Here is a 26,866-nt window from a genome sequence, read left to right on the forward strand (position 1 = left end):
TGGCCATACTGACAGAAAAATAAAAAAGTTATGGCTCTGGGAAGGAGGGGAGCAAAAAACGAAAACGCAAAACCGAAAAAGCTCCGGTGGTTAATGACCAGGCCAAATTTGAGAAATATGAACGGTGTCACTTTGTGTAGTAATAACTCTGAAACACTTCAACGTGTCCCAGTGATTCTGAGACTGTTTTTTTCGTGACACATCGTACCTCATCATAGTGGTAAAATTTGATTTGCATTTATTTGTGAAAATATCGCAATTTTCAAACTTTATAATCTTAAAGGGAACCTGCAGCAGGATTGTGCACAGTAACCTACAGAGACTGTCAGGTCAACACCACTGAACTTTTTAAAATGATACCTTGATGAAATCTGTCTTGTGGTTGCTGTATAATCTTTACTTTCAGTTTGGAGTTAATTATATGCTCGTGCTTCGGGGCAGTCCTGTGGGAGGTCTTCATGTGGTGCTATCATTAGGTATGGCTTCTGACACGTCACAGATCCCTCAGTGACCTGCCCCTTATTTTACCTAATGAATAATATATATACAGTATATATATTGTGAAAAAAAAAAAAATCGCCTGCACTGCAGCATGATCGCATGTAAAAGGTGTATTAAATTGTTGTATTTGATGATATAAGTAAGTCCCTTACAAAAAAAAAAGAAAAAAAAGACTATCAGGTCTGTCTCTCAATCATGACGCCTGCATCTATGGAAAAGCTGGTTCCATATTGTGCCTCCTGATGAACCGTATGACGGGAAAACGCGCCGGGGCTGTGGTGGGAAGGTAAGTTATTTTTCTGGGATAACACCCAGATATGCTTTTTTTCAATTGTCCATCAGATCTGTTTATCTTTATGCCATGATGTGAGTTATGATGGACAGATTGATTATTGCTTGAACCAGGCTACTGAACCTATTATCTGTTGGGTTTATGATTCCTCCCGGTGGGGTATAGGTCTTATTATAATTTTATAGTGGCCATAAAATTTATTTGATGTGTATTTACATTGTGGGATTTTTTTATCCCTTTTTTGGCTATATTCTTGAGAGGCTAGCACCCCTCTGGATGAGGGTATTTTTTGGTACAATGGGCCTTTTAGCAATAAGCACTTTCCCTTCATCTCTTTCTACGGCTTTTTGTTTTCCTACCTATAGTACGGCAGGATTAAATCAGGGCTAGTTGGGGACAGCCGCCGTTGAGTGGGGGCGCCAAAAAAACCGCTTCTATCAGGGTGCCAACCTCCACTGCTAGGAAGGGACAGCAGTTTAGTATAGGGAAATTGCTAGGTTATTGAAATAGCTCTTATTGTATTTTTTGTCTGCACTGGCTAAAGGTGTTTTTTTAAAAATAATTTAAAATTAAAGTTTTCGCTTTTTAAGGGATTACATGTTGCACACTAGATTATTTTCCCTGTTGTTACTATATATTTTTTTCTGTCATAACTTTCAGATATGACTGTAAATACCATGAAACAATATTCAGCCAGAAAAAAAACTACCCAGGTTATCACTAAAGAATATGTAGGCAAAAATATGGAAAAAAAATATGGAAAGCAACCATAAAGAGATTAAATTACTAATATATACAACATTTGTCTGTTGTATTTATCAATCCACACACTGTGCCTCAACATGCTTCTCCTCCAGATAGCGGTTTATCAGGAGACCCCCCAAAAAAAGGAATGGTAGATGTCAACAATAAGCCCAGCAGATCATATGCCCAAAATGTGCAGAGATCTGATGCTTTATGGTCTAGGCTGATGTCATCACATGCTAAATAAAGACCAGAAGACAAAACAGATATATTAAGTTGGCCCCTACCCTCGTAATCAAGCATGTGCCTGAATTCAAAATTCCCCAAGATGTACGTCCTCAGGGTCCGGTCACTAGGGATACAGAGCAGATAATGCCATGATCTGTGCATATGAACTTCTATTGCGTTAATGATTGGCGCATGTGTACCATATACCTTGATTATGATGGCATGATTGCATCTACGCGCATGCGCTCAATGAGTCAGCGGCCTTGTACCAGAGACTACGGGCACGTTTCATGATGTTGTAATGAAATCTATTGCGCTTGCGCAGAGCCATTGCCGATTAAGAATAATTGGCGATGCTTTCTTAAGCATAGTATGAATAATGGCATAGGTGCAGTATTATCACTAATTCTGCATAGATTCCACAATGTCTCATATTCTATATCAGCACCATTAGAGATCATACATATGTGGTCAATTAATAATTTAAGTGAAACTTAGGATATAATATGATATACCATTGTGTATAAATATAGAGAACTATGTAAATACTAATGTTGCCCAATATAGAAAAATAGTTATTCGTAGGGACGGATTATGTTCTCAAAATATTATATACAATATACATGTGATTGGGGCCAAACATGAATACTCACATTATAAAGGAATTATGATAGGATAATGAAACCTTTCGTCGAAGGCCACGATAAAAGGTATCCAATGATAAATATGAACGGCCCACTTAAACGGAGCCAAAATTAAATAAGGCAGAAAAATATTATAAGTAGAAATGAGCGAATTTTTGAATATTCGGTTCAGATTACGATCGGCACTGAATATTGAATTTGCAATATTCGCTGAACACAGCCAAACGTAATAGGAGTCAATGGAAGTTGAAATGACTGAATATGTTCGGATCCGATCATCAAACAAATTCGCACGAACAGGATACCAATACGGCAAGAACATGGCAAATTCAGATTCGGCGATCACTTCCTAACAAATTCGCTCATCTCTAATTATAAGCCTGGCTACCAAGATGTAATATTCTATTCAGATTACTACATCATATAAAACAACCATATGTGAAATGATTATTAAGACTTCTTGGGGACAATGAATCTAACCAAAAGGTCTATTGACACTCTTTTTGAATAAAATAATTTGTTCCAATTCCCCTTATTAGTTTTTTGCTTCACCACTTCAATAGCACAGAAATGAAATATCTTCAAAGTAGCACTTCCTTCATAGTTTTTATCCTATTCGTATATTGCAGTCATCATATTTTATAGCACTGTGTACTTACAATTGCGCATTTTGCCTTTTTACCCAGTTAATTCTTCTCTTTTCCATTAGGTCTATGCCTCATATGATTAAAAACAGACTAGCTGAACCCCTCTAAGCTCCATGTAAAATCAAGATGTCTATTTTCCCTGCATGGGTCATCATTGCAGAGGGAGGAGGAGAGCAGCTGAGTCAGGAGTTGGAGAGGGATGACTCAAGCAGGGAAAAGAAACTTCCTGTTGCTATATAGAGAAGAAAAATAAAAATTAATGGTAGAAAGGCAAAATGAGCAATTGTATACAGTGCTATATACTATGATGATTGCAATATATTAAGAGGACAGAAACTTTGATGGGAATGCTTCTTTAATATCACCTTGATGACAACTAACCATGTGTCGGGCAATTAGCATAACTCGCTTATACTTTTTATCTCCAAGATGTTCTCCTATACATTTTCTAAACTTGCATTTAGTTTTGTCTATTTAGTTGAGGGGGCAGAAACATATGGCCATACCATACCACTCCCAAGCTTTTACAGTTGGTAAGCTCCTTTTGATACCGTTATAGTCAGACTAGAGATATTAACATTTCCCAGCAAAAAATAAAGCATATCCAGATATAATGGCCACAGACAACATTATATTTTATAAGAACAGTTATTGTTTCTGAGATTAAAACAAAAATACTTAAGGAATGCGGTAATTAAAAAAAAAACTAAACAAAATGAAAAAACATCCTTATAGTCACATGCTCAATTAGCCACTCAACGGGTCCCACAAGTGTTCTTAACTCATCCTTTTTTGATGATGTTATGTCAATTATTCACATAACCAGTGCTGTTCATTACTGCCCTCAGAAACCTTGTGCTGTATACAATTTTTTTTTTTAGCACATTTCCATAATAATATGTATTTTTAAATTATGGACAACACCGTCAATCATCCATGTATTAATTTTCCCTTTAGCCTTAGATCACACGTCCATTTGGACATTCTGTTTGTTCCAATTTATGAACAGACTAATGGAATTAGTAATCCATTGTATGTTATATAAATGGAAGCAGAGGGGTCCCATTGTTTTTATGGGGTTGGTATGGTGTCACTTTATTTTTATTTACGTATAAGACGACTGGGAGTATAAGACGACCCCCAACTTTTCCATATAAAATATAGAATTTGGGATATACTCGCTGTATAAGACGGGGGTCATCTTATACGCCGGGTGTTGTCTTATACGGCGTGTGCGGTCCGGATGGTTCCCAGGGTCTGGAGGAGAGGAGACTCTCCTTCAGGCCCTGGGATCCATATTCATGTAAAAAAAAAAAAGAATAAAAATAACAAATAGGGATATACTTACCTTCCGAAGGCCCCCGGAGTTCTCCCAGCTCTCAGCGGTGGATGCGGCGGCTTCCGTTCCCAAGGATGCATTGCGCTAAGGACCGGAGATGACGTCGCGGTCATCTCCGGTCCTTCGTGCAATGCATCCTTGGGAACAGAAGCCGCCGCGTGCATTGCTGAGAGCTGGGAGAACTCCGGGGGCCGTCGGAAGGTAAGTATATCCCTATTTTTTATTTTTATTCTTTTTTTTTTACATGAATATGGATCCCAGGGCCTGAAGGAGAGTCTCCTCTCCTCCAGACGCTGGGAACCATCCGGACCGCTCCCTGCACACGCCGTACCCGGCGTATAAGACGACCCCCGACTTTTGAGAACATTTTCAGGGGTTAAAAGGTCATCTTATACGCCGGAAAATACAGTATTTTTTTTTTTTTTTTTTTTTTTAAGAAGGAAAGAAAAAAGTCCTGTATGCAAACAGACTCTGTAATAATCAACAGGGCCCCCTCTTTTTTCCAACAGATACAATGGATCACATAATCAATTTGTTTCTTCCTAATCAAACGGAATGTCTGCACGGAAATGTGAACAGAACCTTAGTTAAGTAAAAGATCCACTAATTAAACAAACAATCAACAGAATATTTCTGCATTTACCTTGTTTTCCTCACTTACCTTGATAAAACGCCAGATATATTTTTTGGGTTCAATCTGTAAAAGACACCAAAAGTGAAGTATGAAACAATATGTCCTCCTCTATACAGACACATCATGATTAATTAAGATGGAAAAAAAGGGCAAGGTTTCGTCTTTTCCTTAGAGTCACAAAGAAAATAATGATATGTTATAGCTGGCATATACAAGAAAGGGCAAACATGCCCATGGTATAAATAACTGAGCAGCTCACTTCTATAACAGGAGATGTGCCACCCTTCAGCTCACAAATTGTGATCATTTTTCAATCTTCCACTACACATGGGATTATGGTGTTTAGGATTTGGAAGGCATTTTACAGAAGAAAATTACCGTACCGTTCTTTCATCTGACAATGAATGCTGTTTCCCGACATATATATTTCCTTGTCAGCACACAGCTGTTTCATTAGGATATTAAACAATGAATAGAAGCTGCAATTGCACCATATCTCAGATTCTCAGGATGAAAAGGGTTTTATTTTGCAAATGCACAATTAGTTGTTGGCAGGGAAGCGTCCTGAGCATTGAAGTGAATAAGGCTGAATGCTGGACTCTACGACATGGTTTTATACGATTCCAAAGCCTACTGGAATTTTGACACTTTTCACTCCATGTTTAGCCATAAATTGCCATATTATTATTATTATATTTAAGTACTGTATACTAATCAAAAAGGGGGAAAGGGGAGGCAAATATGTGAATCTTTTAGCAAGGTTTTCACTTTCTTCAGACAGATCGACATGAAAAATATGAAAAACATGTGCCTACAGAAGTCACTGTCTGGACACATCTGTTCAATGACAACAATAACAAAAGGGGAACTTTAATTTTTCTTCGGGCGTCAAAAATCGGTGTCCAGACAAGACGATCAAATAGACAGAAGTTTGCCATGTGTCAGTGGAAACCTGTGGGAACGGTATAACATGTAGTTTGGTTTTTACACTTTTGTTACAGAAATACTTTTGCTACGGATATACTGTACATACATCAGATATTTTGCTCTTCTGTTTTGTGAACAGAATCCTCCCGAGGCGGCAGCATTGTAATATCATATATATTAAATACTACAAAGACGTATGACAGCCTGTATGTGTTTTGTCTAGTGCTACTTCAGTGCAACGCCTTGAACACTAATTGTAAGGCATCGTCTCTCAGTGACGCAAATTACTCAGGTCCTAAGTCACTCACCACTGAAACCATCATCTACACATCGAGTACATATTGGCTCGGTTTCAGGATGAAACTGCATCTTGGGGCAATGCATGGGGATCCATAGATTTCTGTAACCATCTACACTTAAGATCTTTAGACAAATACTATAAGGTGTAATGTTGGTGGACGTTGTCTTGTGTTGGATTCTGTGTAATTAATGGATGTTTTGTAAAGCTGTGCATACATTTTGGTTTTAGAAGCATCTCATTAAAAGTGAATTTTTAAGTATACTTATTTTTCTATGTATGTACAGTGGGGCAAAAAAGTATTTAGTCAGTCAGCAATAGTGCAAGTTCCACCACTTAAAAAGATGAGAGGCGTCTGTAATTTACATCATAGGTAGACCTCAACTATGGGAGACAAACTGTGCAAAAAAAATCCAGAAAATCACATTGTCTGTTTTTTTATCATTTTATTTGCATATTATGGTGGAAAATAAGTATTTGGTCAGAAACAAACAATCAAGATTTCTGGCTCTCACAGACCTGTAACTTCTTCTTTAAGAGTCTCCTCTTTCCTCCACTCATTACCTGTAGTAATGGCACCTGTTTAAACTTGTTATCAGTATAAAAAGACACCTGTGCACACCCTCAAACAGTCTGACTCCAAACTCCACTATGGTGAAGACCAAAGAGCTGTCAAAGGACACCAGAAACAAAATTGTAGCCCTGCACCAGGCTGGGAAGACTGAATCTGCAATAGCCAACCAGCTTGGAGTGAAGAAATCAACAGTGGGAGCAATAATTAGAAAATGGAAGACATTCAAGACCACTGATAATCTCCCTCGATCTGGGGCTCCACGCAAAATCCCACCCCGTGGGGTTAGAATGATCACAAGAACGGTGAGCAAAAATCCCAGAACCACGCGGGGGGACCTAGTGAATGAACTGCAGAGAGCTGGGACCAATGTAACAAGGCCTACCATAAGTAACACACTATGTGTTGTGAATTCTGTTTGTGGGCTCCCCCGGTGGTGTTTTATGGTAGTGCCACTTATTTGCCTTCTTCTATCCTTGATCACCTGTTGACACCCATTAGGGGAGTTTCCTATTTAAGGCTGCTTGGCTGCTGGTCTGATGCCGGCCAACAATGTATCAGTAGCATTCTGTTGCATTCTCCTGCCTCAAGATCCTGTTCAGCTAAGTTGAATTTTGTTTCTAGTTTATGTTATTTTTGTCCAGCTATTTGCAATTGACTCTCTGTAGCTGGAAGCTCTCGTGGACTGAAATTGCCACTCCAGTGACATGAGTTGTCACTGGAGTTTTAAAGTAATTTCAGGATGGTGTTTTTGAGTAGTGTTTTGAAGTTGACCGTGAAGTGACTCTTTCCTGTACTTCTGCTATCTAGTAAGCGGACCTCACTGTGCTAAATCTGCTGTTCATCCTACGTATGTCTTTTCCTCTTGACTCACCGTCAATATCTGTGGGGGGCTGCTATCTCCTTTTGGGGTTCATCTCTGGAGGTAAGGCAGGCCTGTATATTCCTCTGATAGGGGTAGTTAGATCTCCGGCTGGCGCGTGGTGTCTAGGGCATCGTAGGAAACACTCCCCGGCTACTTCCAGTGTCGTGTCAGGTTCAGGTCACGGTCACTTTAGTTCCCATCACCCGAGAGCTAGTCCGTTGTTATTTTGATTTCCCTGCCATTGGGAAAATCATAACAGTTTGGCCGGCCAAACTGTGTTAAAACTATGCACTAAAGCAGGAAAGGATATAAAAGGTTTTTTTTCCTTCTGTGTTTGGAAAGTGCACCTTAGTGCTTATTTGTACTCCTTGCTTAAACTGCAGTCTTCAGCCTTTTTTTTTTTTCCTCTCCTCTTAATCTCTGAATGGCTTTGGTTACACCTGTTTGAATCATGGATCCACAGAGTTTGGTTGCAGGTCTGAATAACCTGGCTACAAAGGTCCAGAACTTACAAGATTTTGTTATACGTGCTCCAATGTCTGAACCTAAGATCCCTATGCCTGAATTTTTTACCGGAGACAGATCCCGTTTTTTGAATTTCAGAGAGAATTGTAAATTGTTTTTGTCTCTGAAATCTCACTCTGCTGGTGATCCTGCGCAACAGGTTAAAATTGTTATTTCTCTATTGCGGGGTGACCCACAAAGTTGGGCATTTGCATTGTCGCCAGGGGATCCTGCGTTATTAAATGTAGATGCGTTTTTTCTGGCTTTGGGGTTGCTTTATGAAGAACCTAATTTAGAGATTTTGGCTGAGAAAGCCTTGATAGCTCTTTCTCAAGGGCAAGATGAAGCTGAGATATACTGCCAAAAATTTCGTAAATGGTCGGTGCTTACTAAATGGAATGAGTGCGCTCTAGCAGCTAATTTCAGAGAAGGTCTCTCTGATGCCGTGAAGGATGTCATGGTGGGGTTCCCTGTGCCTACAGGTCTGAATGATGCCATGAAATTGGCTATCCAGATTGATCGGCGTTTACGGGAGCGCAAATCTGTGCACCATATGGCGGTATCTTCTGAGCAAAAATCTGTGCACCATATGGCGGAATCTTTTGAGCAAAAACCTGTGCACCATATGGCGGTATCTTCTGAGCAAAAATCTGTGCACCATATGGCGGTATCTTCTGAGCAAAAACCTGTGCATCATTTGGCGGTGACCTCTGAAAAGGCACCAGAGCATATGCAATGCGATAGTGTATTGTCTAGAGGCGAACGACAGAATTACAGGCGCAAAAATGGGTTGTGCTTCTATTGTGGAGATCCAGCTCATGTTATATCAGCATGCTCTAAACGCATAAAGAAGGTTGATAAAAAGGTTGATAAATCTTTTTCTATGGGTACCTTGCAGTCTAAATTTCTTTTGTCCGTGACATTGATTTGTACTTTATCATCTGTTACTGTGGATGCTTATGTGGATTCTGGCGCCGCTCTGAGTCTCATGGATTGGTCCTTTGCCAAGCGTTGTGGGTTTGATTTAGAGCCTCTGGAGGTTTCTATTCCCTTAAAGGGTATTGATTCTACACCTTTGGCTAGCAATAAACCACAATATTGGACACAAGTGACTATGCATCTGTCCCCAGACCATCAGGAGATTATTCGTTTCCTTGTGTTATATAATCTACATGACGTATTAGTACTTGGATTACCATGGTTACAAATTCATAATCCAGTCTTGGACTGGAGATCAATGTCTGTGCTGAGCTGGGGATGTCAGGGGATTCATGGGGATGCACCTTTGGTTCCCATTTCTTCATCTACTCCCTCTGAGATCCCAGCATTTCTGTCAGATTTTTATGATGTCTTTCAGGAGCCTAAAACTGATTCTCTCCCTCCTCACAGAGAGTGTGACTGCGCTATTGAGTTGATTCCCGGCAGTAAATTTCCTAAGGGTCGCTTGTTTAATTTGTCTGTACCTGAACATACTGCTATGCGGGAGTATATCAGAGAATCTTTGGAAAAGGGTCATATTCGCCCCTCTTTGTCTCCACTGGGGGCAGGGTTTTTCTTTGTGGGTAAAAAGGATGGTTCATTGAGACCTTGTATCGACTATCGACTTCTGAATAAGATTACAGTTAAATACCAGTATCCGTTACCTTTACTGACTGATCTTTTTGCTCGCATAAAGGGGGCGAAGTGGTTCACTAAGATCGATCTACGTGTGCGTATAATTTGGTGCGGATTAAGCAGGGGGATGAGTGGAAGACCGCATTTAATATGCCTGAAGGCCATTTTGAGTATTTGGTAATGCCTTTCGGTCTCGCGAATGCCCCTTCCGTTTTTCAGTCCTTTATGCACGATATTTTCCGTGAATATCTGGATAAATTTATGATTGTGCATTTGGATGATATTTTGATTTTTTCGGAGGACTGGGAATCTCATGTTCAACAGGTCAGGAGAGTTTTTCAGGTTTTACGAGCTAATTCTCTATTTGTGAAGGGCTCAAAGTGTATTTTTGGGGTTCAGAGAATTTCCTTTTTGGGATATATTTTTTCCCCTTCATCTATGGAGATGGACCCTGTTAAGGTTCAGGCTATTTGTGATTGGGTACAACCTACTTCTCTAAAGAGTCTTCAGAAATTCTTGGGATTTGCTAATTTCTATCGCCGATTCATAGCGGGTTTTTCTGCCATTGCTAAACCTTTGACTGATTTGACCAAGAAGGGTGCTGATGTTGCTAATTGGTCCTCTGCGGCTGTGGAGGCCTTTCGGGAGCTTAAGCGCCGCTTTTCTTCTGCTCCTGTGTTGCGCCAGCCTGATGTTTCGCTCCCGTTCCAGGTTGAAGTAGATGCTTCCGAGATCGGAGCAGGTGCAGTTTTGTCGCAGAAAGGTCCTGACTGCTCAGTGATGAGACCATGTGCGTTTTTCTCTCGAAAGTTTTCGCCCGCTGAGCGAAATTATGATGTTGGAAATCGGGAGCTCTTGGCCATGAAGTGGGCATTTGAGGAGTGGCGTCATTGGCTTGAGGGTGCTAGACACCAGGTGGTGGTCTTGACTGACCACAAAAATCTAATTTATCTTGAGTCAGCCAGGCGTCTGAATCCTAGACAGGCGCGCTGGTCGTTGTTTTTCTCTCGATTTAACTTTGTGGTTTCATATCTGCCTGGGTCTAAGAATGTGAGGGCGGATGCCCTCTCTAGGAGTTTTGAGCCTGACTCGCCTGGTGATTCCGAACCTACTGGCATCCTGAAGGATGGGGTGATATTGTCAGCTGTCTCCCCAGACCTGCGGCGCTCTTTGCAGGAGTTTCAGGTGGATAGGCCTGATCGCTGTCCGCCTGGTAGATTGTTTGTCCCTGATGACTGGACCAGTAGAGTTATTTCGGAGGTTCACTCTTCCGCGTTGGCAGGTCATCCTGGAATTTTTGGCACCAGGGATCTGGTGTCTAGGTCCTTCTGGTGGCCTTCCTTGTCTCGAGATGTACGTATTTTTGTGCAGTCTTGTGATGTTTGTGCTCGGGCTAAGCCCTGCTGTTCCCGGGCCAGCGGGTTGTTGTTGCCCTTGCCTATTCCTAAGAGGCCTTGGACGCACATCTCTATGGACTTTATTTCTGACCTTCCTGTTTCTCGTAGGATGTCCGTCATCTGGGTGGTGTGTGACCGTTTTTCCAAGATGGTTCACTTGGTACCTTTGCCCAAATTGCCCTCCTCCTCTGAGCTGGTCCCTCTATTTTTTCAGAATGTTGTGCGTTTGCATGGTATTCCTGAGAATATAGTGTCTGACAGGGGTACTCAGTTTGTGTCTAGATTTTGGCGGGCGTTCTGTGCCAGGATGGGCATCGACTTGTCTTTTTCGTCTGCATTCCATCCTCAGACTAATGGCCAGACTGAGCGTACTAATCAGACCTTGGAGACTTACTTGAGGTGTTTTGTGTCCGCTGATCAGGACGATTGGCTTGATTTTTTGCCATTGGCAGAGTTTGCCCTTAACAATCGGGCCAGTTCTGCCACTTTGGTTTCTCCATTTTTTTGTAATTCAGGGTTTCACCCTCGCTTTTCGTCCGGTCAATTGGAGTCTTCGGATTGTCCTGGAGTAGATGCTGTGGTTGATAGAATGCATCAGATTTGGGGACAGGTTGTGGACAATCTGAAGTTGTCCCAGGAGAAGACTCAACAGTTCACTAATCGTCATCGGCGTGTCGGTCCTCGTCTTTGTGTTGGGGACCTGGTTTGGTTGTCTTCTCGATTTGTTCCTATGAAGGTCTCGTCTCCTAAGTTTAAGCCTCGGTTTATCGGCCCTTATAGGATTCTGGAGGTTCTCAATCCTGTGTCCTTTCGTTTGGACCTCCCAGCATCTTTTACTATTCATAATGTTTTTCATCGGTCATTGTTGCGGAGGTATGAGGTGCCGGTTGTTCCGTCTGCTGATCCTCCTGCTCCTGTGCTGGTTGAGAGTGAGTTGGAGTATGTGGTGGAAAAGATCTTGGACTCCCGTGTTTCCAGACGGAAACTTCAGTATCTGGTTAAGTGGAAAGGCTATGGTCAGGAGGATAATTCTTGGGTGACAGCATCTGATGTTCATGCTCCTGATTTGGTTCGTGCATTTCATAGTGCTCATCCAGATCGCCCTGGTGGTTCTGGTGAGGGTTCGGTGCCCCCTCCTTAAGGGGGGGGTACTGTTGTGAATTCTGTTTGTGGGCTCCCCCGGTGGTGTTTTATGGTAGTGCCACTTATTTGCCTTCTTCTATCCTTGATCACCTGTTGACACCCATTAGGGGAGTTTCCTATTTAAGGCTGCTTGGCTGCTGGTCTGATGCCGGCCAACAATGTATCAGTAGCATTCTGTTGCATTCTCCTGCCTCAAGATCCTGTTCAGCTAAGTTGAATTTTGTTTCTAGTTTATGTTATTTTTGTCCAGCTATTTGCAATTGACTCTCTGTAGCTGGAAGCTCTCGTGGACTGAAATTGCCACTCCAGTGACATGAGTTGTCACTGGAGTTTTAAAGTAATTTCAGGATGGTGTTTTTGAGTAGTGTTTTGAAGTTGACCGTGAAGTGACTCTTTCCTGTACTTCTGCTATCTAGTAAGCGGACCTCACTGTGCTAAATCTGCTGTTCATCCTACGTATGTCTTTTCCTCTTGACTCACCGTCAATATCTGTGGGGGGCTGCTATCTCCTTTTGGGGTTCATCTCTGGAGGTAAGGCAGGCCTGTATATTCCTCTGATAGGGGTAGTTAGATCTCCGGCTGGCGCGTGGTGTCTAGGGCATCGTAGGAAACACTCCCCGGCTACTTCCAGTGTCGTGTCAGGTTCAGGTCACGGTCACTTTAGTTCCCATCACCCGAGAGCTAGTCCGTTGTTATTTTGATTTCCCTGCCATTGGGAAAATCATAACAACTATGCCACCATGGACTCAGATCCTGCAGTGCCAGACGTGTCCCACTGCTTAAGCCAGTACATGTCCGGGCCCGTCTGAAGTTTGCTAGAGAGCATTTGTATGATCCAGAGGAGTTTTGGGAGAATGTCCTATGGTCTGATGAAACCAAACTGGAACTGTTTGGTAGAAACACAACTTGTCGTGTTTGGAGGAAAAAGAATACTGAGTTGCATCCATCAAACACCATACCTACTGTAAAGCATGGTGGTGGAAACATCATGCTTTGGGGCTGTTTCTCTGCAAAGGGGCCAGGACGACTGATCCGGGTACATGAAAGAATGAATGGGGCCATGTATCGTGAGATTTTGAGTGCAAACCTCCTTCCATCAGCAAGGGCATTGAAGATGAAACGTGGCTGGGTCTTTCAACATGACAATGATCCAAAGCACACCGCCAGGGCAACGAAGGAGTGGCTTCGTAAGAAGCATTTCAAGGTCCTGGAGTGGCCTAGCCAGTCTCCAGATCTCAACCCTATAGAAAACCTTGGGAGGGAGTTGAAAGTCCGTGTTGCCAAGCGAAAAGCCAAAAACATCACTGCTCTAGAGGAGATCTGCATGGAGGAATGGGCCAACATACCAACAACAGTGTGTGGCAACCTTGTGAAGACTTACAGAAAACGTTTGACCTCTGTCATTGCCAACAAAGGATATATTACAAAGTATTGAGATGAAATTTTGTTTCTGACCAAATACTTATTTTCCACCATAATATGCAAATAAAATGATAAAAAAACAGACAATGTGATTTTCTGGATTTTTTTTCGCAGTTTGTCTCCCATAGTTGAGGTCTACCTATGATGTAAATTACAGACGCCTCTCATCTTTTTAAGTGGTGGAACTTGCACTATTGCTGACTGACTAAATACTTTTTTGCCCCACTGTATATAGCCATTAGCATTCGGTAATACTTTTGATATTTCAAATGCACATTAAAGAGGTTGTCCGGTCCAAATTGATATGTCTACAGGTACTCTGTGTGACTGCAGATTTATGAATTCTTCCCAGCGTATGCACTGTGCTATGCAGGGATTCACTGGTTTCTGGAGAGTGACATACTAGCTCTGGCTTGTCAAGGTAAGGAGGCTTATTCGCCGTGCAATGCTCCTCTGGGAAATATAATATGCATATATTATATACGCATATATAAATATACGTTACCCCTTAGACCCCAGTCCAGAGCCATCTAGTCATCTAGCCAAATTAGTTCTCATGCTTCGCACTGATGAGGGCCAACAGCCCAAAACACCGTGTCTGCGAATTGAGATACTGATTTGGCTTTTATCCTAAGTCATATTGCACGACTCGTTAAAGGGTTGATTGTGACTTGTAGGATCGCTACTTCCAACAGGTGGCGCTATAGAGTTTAAGTCCTCTTTTTCTCTGAAGAGGCAATTTGCATATTATAGTTCCCAGAGGAGCATTGCACGGTGAATAAGCCTCCTTACCTTGACAAACCAGAGCTGGTATGTCACTCTCCATAGGGAGAAACGTTACCCCTTAGACCCCTATATTCATGTAGCAATTTCTGAAGTAACCAAATATCAGTGGCAGAAAAAGTCCATCACAAGTGAGGTGCTTACGGCAAGGGATATCTCTATAAGATAAGTTCCAGTGTAGCCAGACCGGAGGGTCATAATGAAGATAGGCCAGGCTGGCACACATCATCTCCTAAGGAGCTGCAACAAGTGTAAACAAGTGCGAAGATACAGTGGGTGGTCCATATGAATTGGAAGTTGAGAATAGTTGTGAGGGTCCATAGCAACCAACCCCAACCATTACGGCCCTCACAAGAAGGGAACATGGAGGCCCTAATTGTAACCTGCTTTTTCAGAGCAACAAATATTATCAGAATGTACTACCACATGTGACTATCAAGCTTATACCTCTGAATTGCGTAGAAGATGTATTGCTTAAGTGCTATTCCTGCTACTGGATGTACATATGTTTTAGCAGTTCCTTTAGTAAAGAAAAATATATTTTCTTACTACAGACTCTCTCATTCATCTATACTGTATTTCGTTGTGTCCCGGCCTGCCACGTCAAGCAGCAGTATGCTGTCTTCATTTGAATGTACAAGAGGTAACACCCAGCCAGGTACCCTTTTCTATAGTGTTTAGAGACACAGAAATGACCCTCAGCCATGGTGTTCCTCTGGATTACAGGAACTTAGCTTGAAACTTTGATGCTTATTAGGAAATTCCAGTGCACCATTCCTGGTAAGTAAATATGCAGATGGATCCAGAAATGTTTGAACTGTGAGAATATTTCCAAAATTATGCATCTGTACATGGGTATTGGAGATGTGAAACAATGCAATCAAAATGTAAATGTAGTGTAGACTTCCAGATTTAATTTTAGTGGTTTTACAAAAACACTGAATTGGCTGTTTAGGAATTCCAGACATTTCTATAACGTCACCCCATATTCAAAGGTTCAAAAGTAATTGAAAAAAGAAAAAAAAATGTGACATACAATTATTTTTAAATACTTTGATAAAAATTCTTTGCAGCCATGCCTGCCTGAGGGGAGTTTTCCCCGTAGGAGATAATTTGCAAGGTCTTTACTGGGGTTAACTCTAGGTGATATTGGTTTGTTGGCCTTCCAGCTTTCAATTTGTCTTCAGTAATTAAAGATTGCTCAGAGTCATGCGGACAGACCTGTCCACCAGCCTCCTCCAACTGAAACACTGCACATAGGAAAGCTTCTTTTCAATCGAGGGAGGATGATTGACACTGAGAACAGATGAGCTATGCAGTATGTGAGCAAGGGACAGAGAACCTGTCCTACCCCATAATAAATACTACAAAACTACAAAACCATGTAACCAAGACATCGGTTAAAGATAAAAGTGGTCTACCCTTTTAATTTACAAAATTGGTCAAAATATCCAGAAGAACAACAAATTTAAAAATTTGGAACAAACAACAGTATAGGCCATGCAAAGTAAGATCATGTCCTTACCATAAGCACAAAGCACACACACAAATAAAAGGCAGAGGTTCCAATAAAAATAGTCCTTAATTCTAGTGAAGCACCTGAATGGTTAACAAACTTCCTTTGCTTTGAATACTTAGAGTGGGTATGGTTTTTAAAATGGCATAATTTTTGGAAATTTTCCAATGTAGAGGTGTCTAAAATTGACTTCCATAGGTCCTAAAAAATAAAGTTTTACCAATTTCCTTGAAATAAAGAAAATTTACTCAAACTTTTAAGCAGTTCACTTTCTAAATAATAAAAATATATTTGAAAAATTATGACAATATAAAAGTAGACAGATGTTAAATGTTATTTATTAACATTCTTTTGTGGGGTATGACTATCTGGTTTAAAGTGGACCTTTTACGAAATAGTAGCTGTAGAGAGGAATAATGTTTTTTTTATTTCAAATCTGTTGCAGAGATGGGCCAACATACCACCAACAGTGTGTGCCAACCTTGTGAAATTAATGTCTTCAAAAGGAGATTTGTAGTTAAATTTCCGCGCTGCCGCTAAGATGAATTTCAGGAGAGTATAGTTGATTCACAGTGGTTTTATTTTATTATTAGAATAAAACCACTGTGAATCAACTATACTCTCCTGAAATTCATCTTAGCGGCAGCGCGGAAATTTAACTACAAATCTCCTTTTGAAGACATTAATTTCTCTGGTTGGTGAAGACCTGTAGATCTGCAGCAGCCGCTATCTACATGCTCTAATCTCATCCTAACCAGGTGAGCAAATTTGGTGTATATTCTCCTCTCTGTAACGTGGATAAGACCCTATTGCGCTTTTTGTCTCCCCATTGTTTTGCAATACCAACCTTGTGAAGACTTACAGAAAATGTTTGACCTCTGTAATTGCCAATAAAAGGACATATAACAAAATATTGAGGTGAACTTTTGTTAATGACTAAATATGGTACTTGTTTTCCACCATAATTTGCAAAATAAATCTTGCCACATCAGACAAGGTGATTTTCTGGATTTGTTTTCTCATTTTGACTCTCATAGTTGTGGTCTACCTATGATGTCAATGACAGGCCTCTCTCATGTTTTTAAGTGGGAGAACTTGCACAATTTTTCCCCACTGCATCTTTACTGAGGTCCCTCTTCAACACTCTGGCCCTCATCGTCCCTCTTCAGGAACTGGGTGCGAAAGTATAGGCACCAGACAGACATTAAGGGGTAATGCAATAGTCAGTCAGAGATCAGACACGTGCAGGAAACCTATACATAAATAACCACGTTAGAGGGTGACATTAACTGTCTGTAAGTTCAGTAAAAGAGTTAAATAGCTGGGTTTATATGATAACCCAAGAAAACCCCATCACAAAACCCCATCACTGTAGTAGGGAATAGAAGGTATACCTCCAAGGCAACACAGCTTGGCACAGAAGGACTTAACCAATACAAACTGAAGCCAAATAATTCAAAGAAGCAATTAGTCACTTAAGATACTTGAAGGATCAAATAGTTTCTGCAAGTGAAACTAGCAGCACATGCTGATCGCCTAACCACACATTAACTGCTAGAGAACAGTGCTAAAAGACTGGGAATTGTCGCATTATGGTGATGGTCACACGAGAATCTTAAAAAGCGGCCTAATTTTCATCCAGAGAAGTGGCACAATTTTTTCTCATTTATTATCCCTGTGTTGTCCATATGTAATTTGTTTTTTACTAGTTGTGGCTCAAAGGGAATCTGTTAACCCATTTTAGGTCAATAAGCTAAGGCCACCGCCATCAGGGGCTTATTTACAGCATTTTATAATGCTGTAGATAAGCCCCCGATGTAATCTGAAAGATAAGAAAAACAAGTTAGATTATACTCACCCAGGGGCGGTCCGGTCAGATGGGTGTCACGATCCGGCGCCTCCCATCTTCATACAATGACGTCCTCTTCTTTGCTTCCTGCCGCGGCTCCTGCGCAGGCGTACTTTGTCTGCCCTGTTGAGGGCAGAGCAAAGTACTGCAGTGCGCAGGCGCAGCAAAAGGTCAGAGAGGCCCGGCGCCTGCGCACTGCAGTATTTGGCTCTGCCCTCAACAGGGCAGACAAAGCACACCTGCGCAGGAGCCGCGACATGAAGTCATTGTATGAAGATGGGAGGCGCCGGACCGCGACGCCCATCAGAGCGGACCGCACAGGGATCGCCCCTGGGTGAGCATAATATAACTTGTTTTTCTTCTTTCAGGTTACAACGGGGGCTTATCTACAGCATTATAGAGTGCTGTAGATAAGTCCCAGATGGTGGTGGCCTTTAGCTTATAGGCCTAAAATGGGGTGACAAATTACCTTTAAGGCAAGGAAGCTGTAAATGGCCCTGTAAAAGATTAATAACTGAGTAAAAAACGGATTGCAAACGGATGACAAGTAAAAAAAAAAAACAACCAAAACGAAGATAACGCAAGATGCAGAGATGATACCGTTAATAGGAGAATAGCTATGGGAAAATCAACAATGAAGTCACTGGACAAGGTCTTCAAATCAAGGAACATTTCACTGGCGACACGTCTCACACATACTTTTGTCTTTTCAGTAATAATATAAGGATGCACAACCTGGAGGATAAAGAAACAAGATCCGAGGAAGAATTGACACCTTCATAATGTGATGCTGGAGAAGGATGTTATAAATACCATAGATGGCAAGAACAACAACTAAATACCTTTTGGAACAAATCAAACCAGAAATGTCACTTGAAGCAAGGATCAGCAAGCTACAAATTGCTCACTTTGGACACATTATACAAAGAAATCACTGGAGAAGGACATCATGGCTGGAAGAATAGAAGGAACTAGGTTAAATGTAAGACCAGCAACCTGATGGCTTGCTACTATCAAGGTAACAGTGGGGAAGACCATGGGAGACCTAACTAAGCTTGCAAAAGATCAATATTCCTACAGACCATTCATCCATCAAGTCTCCATGACTCGAGATTGAGCTGAAGGCCATTAAGTAAAATAATAATTTCAGGTTCCAATGCTATAGAATCATAGATGTAGTTGTAAAATTGGATGCCATACTATGGCTCCGTATAGCGTCAAACTATTTTTTTCAGAGTGAAATTGAAACATGCTGCGATTTTTTTTTCACAGACAGATTTGCTCAGTGAAAAAAATCGGACATCAGCATTGGCTATTGAATAACACTGGCCAGAGTGCTATCCAATAGAAAAAAAACAGATCGATCTTGCACGATTTATACAGTAGTGTCAGCAAGCCCTAAAGGGGTGGTATGGGTAGAAAATATTGATGATCTATCTGCAAGATAGGTCATCAGTTGAGGCTTTCAGGATTTTTTTTTTTTTATTTTTTTTTAAGGGGTGGGGAAGAATAGAGCTCCATATAAAACAAAACAAGTAATGAAACCCTTTAGTCAAATAAATGTAAACTATGCTCTATGTAGTCCTGATTTGTTTTAAGATTCCTCAACTGACTTCATATTGTACTGTGCGTCAGTAATTGTTTAGTCTCATGGTGACAAACCCTGTACACAGGCTCCATTACATTGCCACATATGGTTTTAAACTGAGAAACGTTCCTTTTGAGCTTTTACTGCTCACAATCATTTTTCAATGCAAGGTTTTCTGCTGGGTATTCTCCTTAGGGTATGTGAACATGCCATCTTTTTCTGTCAGGTTCTGCTCCAAAAACCACCTGAAAAAGTAAATGTTCAGTGGAATGAACATGTGAATTTATATGTTCAGATGATCAACTTTCTGAGTGACTTAACTGTTAACTGCTTCAGGTTTCAAAAGAGTCGAGGCAGAGAAAGGAAGCGACCTGACCATTCTTCAAACGTCTTCAGAGAAGAGCCAGAATTCTTGCTTCTAAAAAACGTTCGTATTTTTATTCTTAGATGCCAAAAAAAAAAACCTAAAACACACTTGTACAAGATACAACTCAAAAACTGTGGAAGAATGCTTTAAAAAATAATAATGCTTTAAGACAAAAACAACTGAGGTGTTTGGAAAAATTTTCCTCTTGGAAAACCTGGCGGGTTTGCCCACGTGTCAAATACGCCATGTGCACATACCCCTTAGGGTTGTCTTTTCATCTCTCTTGTTTTGGGTATGTATTTCCAGTGGTATAGGTATAAATAAGGGTTGATTTGCATTTACACATTGTGGATTATATTTTCTTTGCAACTGGATTATAGTTTTATAATATTTTCTATTTCCTCTGGCTTTTTTTTTTTTTTACATGTTAGAGACATGCTGATAATTGTCTTTTACTAAGATTATAGGTTTTATAAAAAAAATGACACTAGAATCTTGTCGTCATCTAGGTCTTAAAGGGGTTTTCATCAAAGAAGATTTTAATCAATAGATCTTCGGAAAAACATTAAGATTCACAATTGGATGTGTTAAATAAAATGTTCCTGTGCTGACATTATCTTATAACAGTGATCCTGCAATGTACTTTGTAATGGCTGTCTGACCGTGCAGGGACATGATTTTCCCGTACCACATCTCCTGGCCAGGGGATGACACAAGCGAGTATACAGACAGGACAGCAGGAAATGGCAGCTGCAACTTTTTGTGAGGTAAAATATTTCCATGCCTATTTCTAAACAAGCAGCAAATGCTTTACCTCACAGTAAGAATCAGTTGTGATTTCATGCTGTAATATCTGTATACGCTTATGTCCTCTCCTGGTCAGGAGCTGCAGTATGAGCAGACCAAGTTCTTGAATGGTCAGACACAGCCATTACATCTTACATAGAAGGGGCACATTTAGAAGATTATCTCTTAACTTTTTTTTTGTTTTTCAAACACATCCAATTGTGGAACTTATTTTTAATCCAAGATCTATTGATTAAAATGTACATTGTTCATGGGGAAAGCACTTTAACCTCTTCTCCCCGAAGCCCGTTTTCACCTTCATGGCCATTTTTTCAATTCTGACCACTGTCACAAAATGAGGTCATAACTGTGGAATGCTTCTATGAATCCCACTGATTTTGAGACTGTTTTTTTGTGATATTTTGTACTTTATGATAGTGGTAAAATTTATTTGATATGACTTGCGTTTATTTGTGAAAAACATAGGAAATTTGGCAAAAATTTGGAAAGATTTTGCAATTTTTAAACTTTCAATTTTTATGCCCTTAAATTGAGTACCGTAATTTCACACAGAATAGGTAATACATAACATTTCCCACATCTCTATTTTACATCAGCACAATTTTTGAAACAATTTGTTTGCTAGGAACTTAAAAGCTAAAAGTTGACCAGTGATTTCTCATTTTTATAACAAGATTTACAAAACCTTTTTTTTAGGGACACACATTTGAAGTGACTTTGAGGGGCCTATATGACAGAAAATACCCAAAAGTGACATCATTCTAAAAACTGCACCCCTCAAGGTGCTCAAAACCACATTCAAAAAGTTTATTACAGGAATTAATGGAATGTGGAAGGAAAAAATAAAATTAACATTTTTGCCCCAAATTTTCCTTTAGACGCAATTTTTTTTAAACTTTCACAAGGATAACAGGAAAAAATGGACAATTGGTTTTGCAGTTTCTCCTTAGCCTGCCGATATCCCATATGTGGGAGAAAAACACGGGTTGGGGGCACGGCAGGGAAGGAGCACCATTTGACTTTTTGAATGTAAAATTTGCTGGCCTAATTAGCAGACGCAATGTCGTGTTTGGAGAGACACTGATGAGCCTAAACAGTGGAAACTCCCCACAAGTGACATCATTTAGGAAACAAGACCCCTCAGGGAACTTATCTGGTTGTGTATTGAGCATCTTGAACCATCAGGTACTTCACAGAAGTTTATAAAGTTGAGCCATGAAAAATCACATTTTTCCCACAAAAATTTTTTTTTGCCTTAAACTTTACATTTTCTCAAGGGTAACAGGAGAAAATGGACCCCAAAATTTATTGTGCAATTTCTCCTGAGTTTACCGATACCCCATATGTGGGGAAAAACTACTTTTGGAGCCACAGTGCAAAACTCAGAAGGTAAGGAGCGCCATATTACAGTGCAGATTTTGCTGCACTGGTTTGAGGGTGCCATGTCACATTGGCAGAGCCCCTGAGGTGCCAGAACAGCAGAACCCCCCATAAGAGACCCCATTTTACAAACTACACCTTTAAACTACGATAATAAAATTCCAGTCACTTTATTAACAATTTAAAAAAAAAATGTTTCTTAAAAATGAAGATAGAGATGCACAATACAACCGCCCAACTGGGTAATACACCCCTAAGCACTATATCAATGTCTCCATAAATTACCAACCATATTTCCAAAGGGTCACTAAACTATATTACTCTGATATTATTGACATTCAAAAACAGCAGCTATGTGTAATCCCTGTGGTGCACATAGATGACTATGTATACACCATATCACTGGTTGTTGCCATGTGTAACATCTATCCTCAAAAGGTGCAATTAAATGTAATCAAACAGATTCTATCAATCAGATAAAGTGCACAGTGCTACAAAGTATATTGAGCATGGGGGGTTTTCCGTGAAGAAGCTGTACGCAAAACACGCGTCGGGGACCCACGCTGCCTGACTAGGTCGTGTACCCTTTCATACTTATGTTAATTTATGCTGATCTCCAACTTTTATATATGGTTGTTGTAGTGAATACTATATTTGAGGCGTTTGCCCTATTTACCTGTATGTATGCTCAATATACTTTGTAAAGCACTGTGCACTTTATCTGATTAATAGAATCTGTTTGATTTAGTGACCCTTTGGAAATATGTTTACAGGAAGCTTGTAGGCTGGGATAGGCCACCTTAAGCAAAAGGACTCACATATTCCCATGCATAGGGCCACTATATGTACCACTATGAGCAATAAGTCTATATGTGATTTTTGAGCCATATGGTTGGTAATTTATGGAGACATTAATATAGTGAATAGGGGTGTATTACCCAGTTGGTGGTTGTATTGTGCATCTGTATCTTCATTTTTAAGAAACATTTTTTTAAAAATTGTTAATAAAGTGATTGGAATTTTATTATCGGCATTTGCTTCCTTTTTCTGTTTGGATTGTGCATTGTTGTTGGAAGAGCCACTGCTTAAGCCTTTCTGTATATAGGTATATACACCTTTAAATTAATTTATCTAGGGGTGTAGAAATAAGCAGCAGTGGATGTTGCTGAGAAAAAATTGCAAACTGACATTGTAGTGACTAGTATGTTATGCCCAGCTCATGCTTCTGGAGACCCGTAAATTAGGTGGGCTCTCATCACCACATAAATGCCAAACATGTGGGCACTAAATGTAGTTTAGGGACACTGGGGCTCAAAAGGGAGGGGGCATGTGGATTTTTTTGCACAGAATTTGATGAATTTCTTTTTAGGGGCAAGGAGCCATTTCGCTTTTCCAGAGCCTTTGTGCTACCAGTAACATGGAAGTCCCATATATTTCCATTGACAGATGACAGAGACCTGAGTGGCGACTTGCTTTTTTTTTTTGTGGATTAAGTTGAAGTTTTTATTGGGAACATCTTACAGGACGTTTGGGATCACATTTATCCGGCCCTCTATGCTGTGCACTTTGGGGTTTCCATCTAAATCTACGAATGATATGACAGATGAAATCCACGAGAGATCAATTCACTATAATGAGGCAGTAGAGTTACTCTGGACTTTGTCTGGCCACTGTTCAGCGGTGTCCTTTTCAGAAGTGGGGGTGCACGCAAGCGTCCCAGAAGCAAAGCGTCACGAAGATAAGTGTAGTGATACAGCAGTTATTCCATGGCAGTTAGTCAGGGCAGGAGTCAGGTAACCCACACTCTGCACACCTGTCTATCCATGTGCTTAATTCCTATCCTCCTGTGTTCCCTTGCAATCCACTTTCACCGCCCAATCCCCCCTCCACCACGACTCTCATACATCAGCTCCTCTCTCTTTCCCTCTCCCATGTACTGCTCCCATGCACTTATCACCTTCCTGGAAAACCTCAGCCCATCTTGCCCAAACACACCGCAAAAAAAAACTTCATACACTTCCAAAAACTACTTGCTTTATATCTTCTTACTCCTACTGATTTCGGGGGACATCTCCCCCAACCCCGGTCCCCCATCTTCAACCGCTACCCTACCTCATATCAAAACCATACTAACCTTATTAATATTACTTGCACTCCCTCACCTCTCTCTTTCAATTGTGCCCTTTGGAATCCACGGTCTGTATGTAACAAGCTTCCTTTTCTGCACAACTACTTTCTGAACAACTCTCTAAATCTGTTGGCCCTCACTGAAACCTGGATCCAGGACTCTGACACTGTCTCCCCTGCTGCCATTTCTCATGGTGGCTTACAATTCTCCCATTCCCCGAGACCCACAAACAGACCTGGTGGTGGAGTCGGCATACTCCTGTCCCCACAATGCACGTTCCAGGTCATCCCCCCAGTTCCATCACTCTCATTCCCTTCTTTTGAGGTCCACACCATCAGGCTCTTTCGTCCCCTCAGAGTAGCGGTCATATACTGGCCCCCAGGCTCACCCACCCACTTCCAGGATCACTCAGCCTGGCTGCCACACTTCATGTCCTCAGAACTTCCAACCCTTATCCTGGGAGACTTCAACATCCCCATTAACAGCCCCACTTCCACATCTGCATCCCAGCTTCTATCATTAACCACTTCTCTAGGCCTCTCACAGCTCTCAACCTCTGAAACACACAAAGGCGGTAATACCCTGGACCTGGTCTTTGTCCGGCTCTGTTCAATCTCCTACCTAGATAACTCACCGCTTCCCCTCTCTGACCACAACATTCTATCCTTCAAACTCACAATTCCTCCCCCACCCCAGCACTCTCCTACCTACAACACATTCAGAAATCTACATGCCATTAACCCTCATGCACTTTCAGACTCCCTACACTCATCATTGTCCCCAATCTCTTCTTTTTCATGTCCTGATCTGGCTACAATGACACTCTTAGAAACACCCTTGAACAAGTAGCTCCCCTCACCCTCAGAACCTCCTAACACAGAGTGAAATAGCCCTGGCTCACATCGCAAACCCGATTTCTCCAGCGATGCTCTAGGAGTGCTGAACGCTTATGGAGGAAAACACGCACACCAGAAGACTTCACACACTTCAAATTTATGTTAAGATCCTATAACTCTGCCCTTCACCTCGCCAAACAGACCTACTACACCACCCTGATCTCCTCACTATCCAGCAACCCCAAGAAACTTTTTAACACCTTTCACCCCCTCCTCAGGCCAAAAACACAAGATCCTATCACAGACATTTGTGGTGATGACCTGGCCTCCCACTTTATAGAGAAAATAGACAATATCCATCAGGAAATCCGCTCCCAGACACCAAGTGCAATGACTCCCATCCCTCCCTGCATCTCCCCTGGCTCACTCTCCACATTTGATCCCATCAGAGAAGAAATCTCCAAGCTCCTCTCCTCTTCTCGTCCGACTACATTTACTACCGACCCCATTCCCTCACACCTCCTCCAGTCTCTCTCTCCAGTTGTCACAACTCACCTAACCACAATCTTTAATCTCTCACTCTCCTCTGGAATTTTCCCCTCCTCCTTCAAACACTCTATCAATACTCCATTACTAAAAAAAAAACACCCTCAACCCATCCTGCACAAACAACTACAGACCGGTCTCCAATCTCCCCTTCATCTCTAAACTCTTGGAGCGCCTGATCTACTCCCGCCTTACACGTTACCTCTCCACTCATTCCCTCCTAGACCCTTCACAGTTCGGTTCTGCCCCCTACATTCGACAGAAACTGCACTCATCAAGGTGACCAATGACCTTCTGACAACAAAATGTAACGGTAACCACTCTCTGCTCATTCTTCTCGACCTTTCTGCAGCTTTTGACACTGTTGACCACCCTCTCCTACTCTCTAGGCTCCAGCCACTAGGCATTAAGGACACTGCTCTCTCCTTGTTCTCCTATCTTTCTGACCGCTCCTTCAGTGTTCTGTTCTCTGGTTCCACTTCATCTCCTCTTCCTCTCACTGTCGGGGTACCCCAGGGCTCAGTCCTTGGCCCCCTTCTCTTCTCCCTCTACACAGCCCCAATTGGACAGACCATCAGCAGATTTGGCATTCAGTACCATCTTTATGCTGATGAGACACAACTATACACGTCATCCCCTGACCTTACCCAAGCTGTATTACAGAACGCCACTGACTGTCTGTCCGCAGTCTCCAACATCATGTCCGCTCTCTATCTGAAACTCAACCTCTCCAAAACTGAACTACTTCTGCTCCCGCCATCTACTAACCTCCCTAAATCTGACATTTCCCTCTCCGTGGGTGGCACCATAATAACACCCCGGCAGCAGGCACGCTGTCTGGGTGTTTTGTTTGACTCCGATCTCTCCTTCACATCCCATATACAATCTCTTGCGAGCTCGTGCCGCTTACACCTAAAGAACATCTCTAGAATCCTTCCTTTTCTTACCATGGAGACAACAAAAACCCTCACTGTCGCCCTGATCCACTCCCGCCTGGACTACTGCAATGCTCTATTAATTGGCCTCCCCCTTACTCGACTTTCCCCTCTCCAGTCTATCCTTAATGCAGAAGCCAGGGTTGTCCATCTGGCTAATCGTTACTCAGATGCATCCGCAATTCACCAGTCATTACACTGGCTGCCCATTCATTACAGGATACAATTCAAAGTTCTTGTTCTCACCCACAAAGCTCTCCACAGTGCGGCACCCACATACATCTCCTCCCTCATTTCGGTCTATCGGCCTAACCGACCTCTGCTGTTGTGAAATTGGATTTTGGGCTCCCCCGGTGGCCAC

General features: G+C 41.5%; 1 protein-coding gene across 2 annotated transcripts in view; it reads right to left on the reverse strand.

Annotated features, from left to right (window-relative positions):
• The window catches only part of ARHGAP26 (Rho GTPase activating protein 26), a 588,303-nt gene that overhangs the window by 116,824 nt on the left and 444,613 nt on the right, over nucleotides 1–26,866 (reverse strand). For both annotated transcript variants that reach the window (XM_077265841.1, XM_077265842.1), the window contains exon 21: nucleotides 5,057–5,092. In XM_077265841.1, the coding sequence (XP_077121956.1) occupies nucleotides 5,057–5,092 (36 nt within the window). The remainder of the gene's footprint in view (nucleotides 1–5,056; nucleotides 5,093–26,866) is intronic.

Source organism: Ranitomeya variabilis, chromosome 5 (assembly GCF_051348905.1).
Source record: "Ranitomeya variabilis isolate aRanVar5 chromosome 5, aRanVar5.hap1, whole genome shotgun sequence".
Classification (NCBI taxonomy): domain Eukaryota; kingdom Metazoa; phylum Chordata; class Amphibia; order Anura; family Dendrobatidae; genus Ranitomeya; species Ranitomeya variabilis.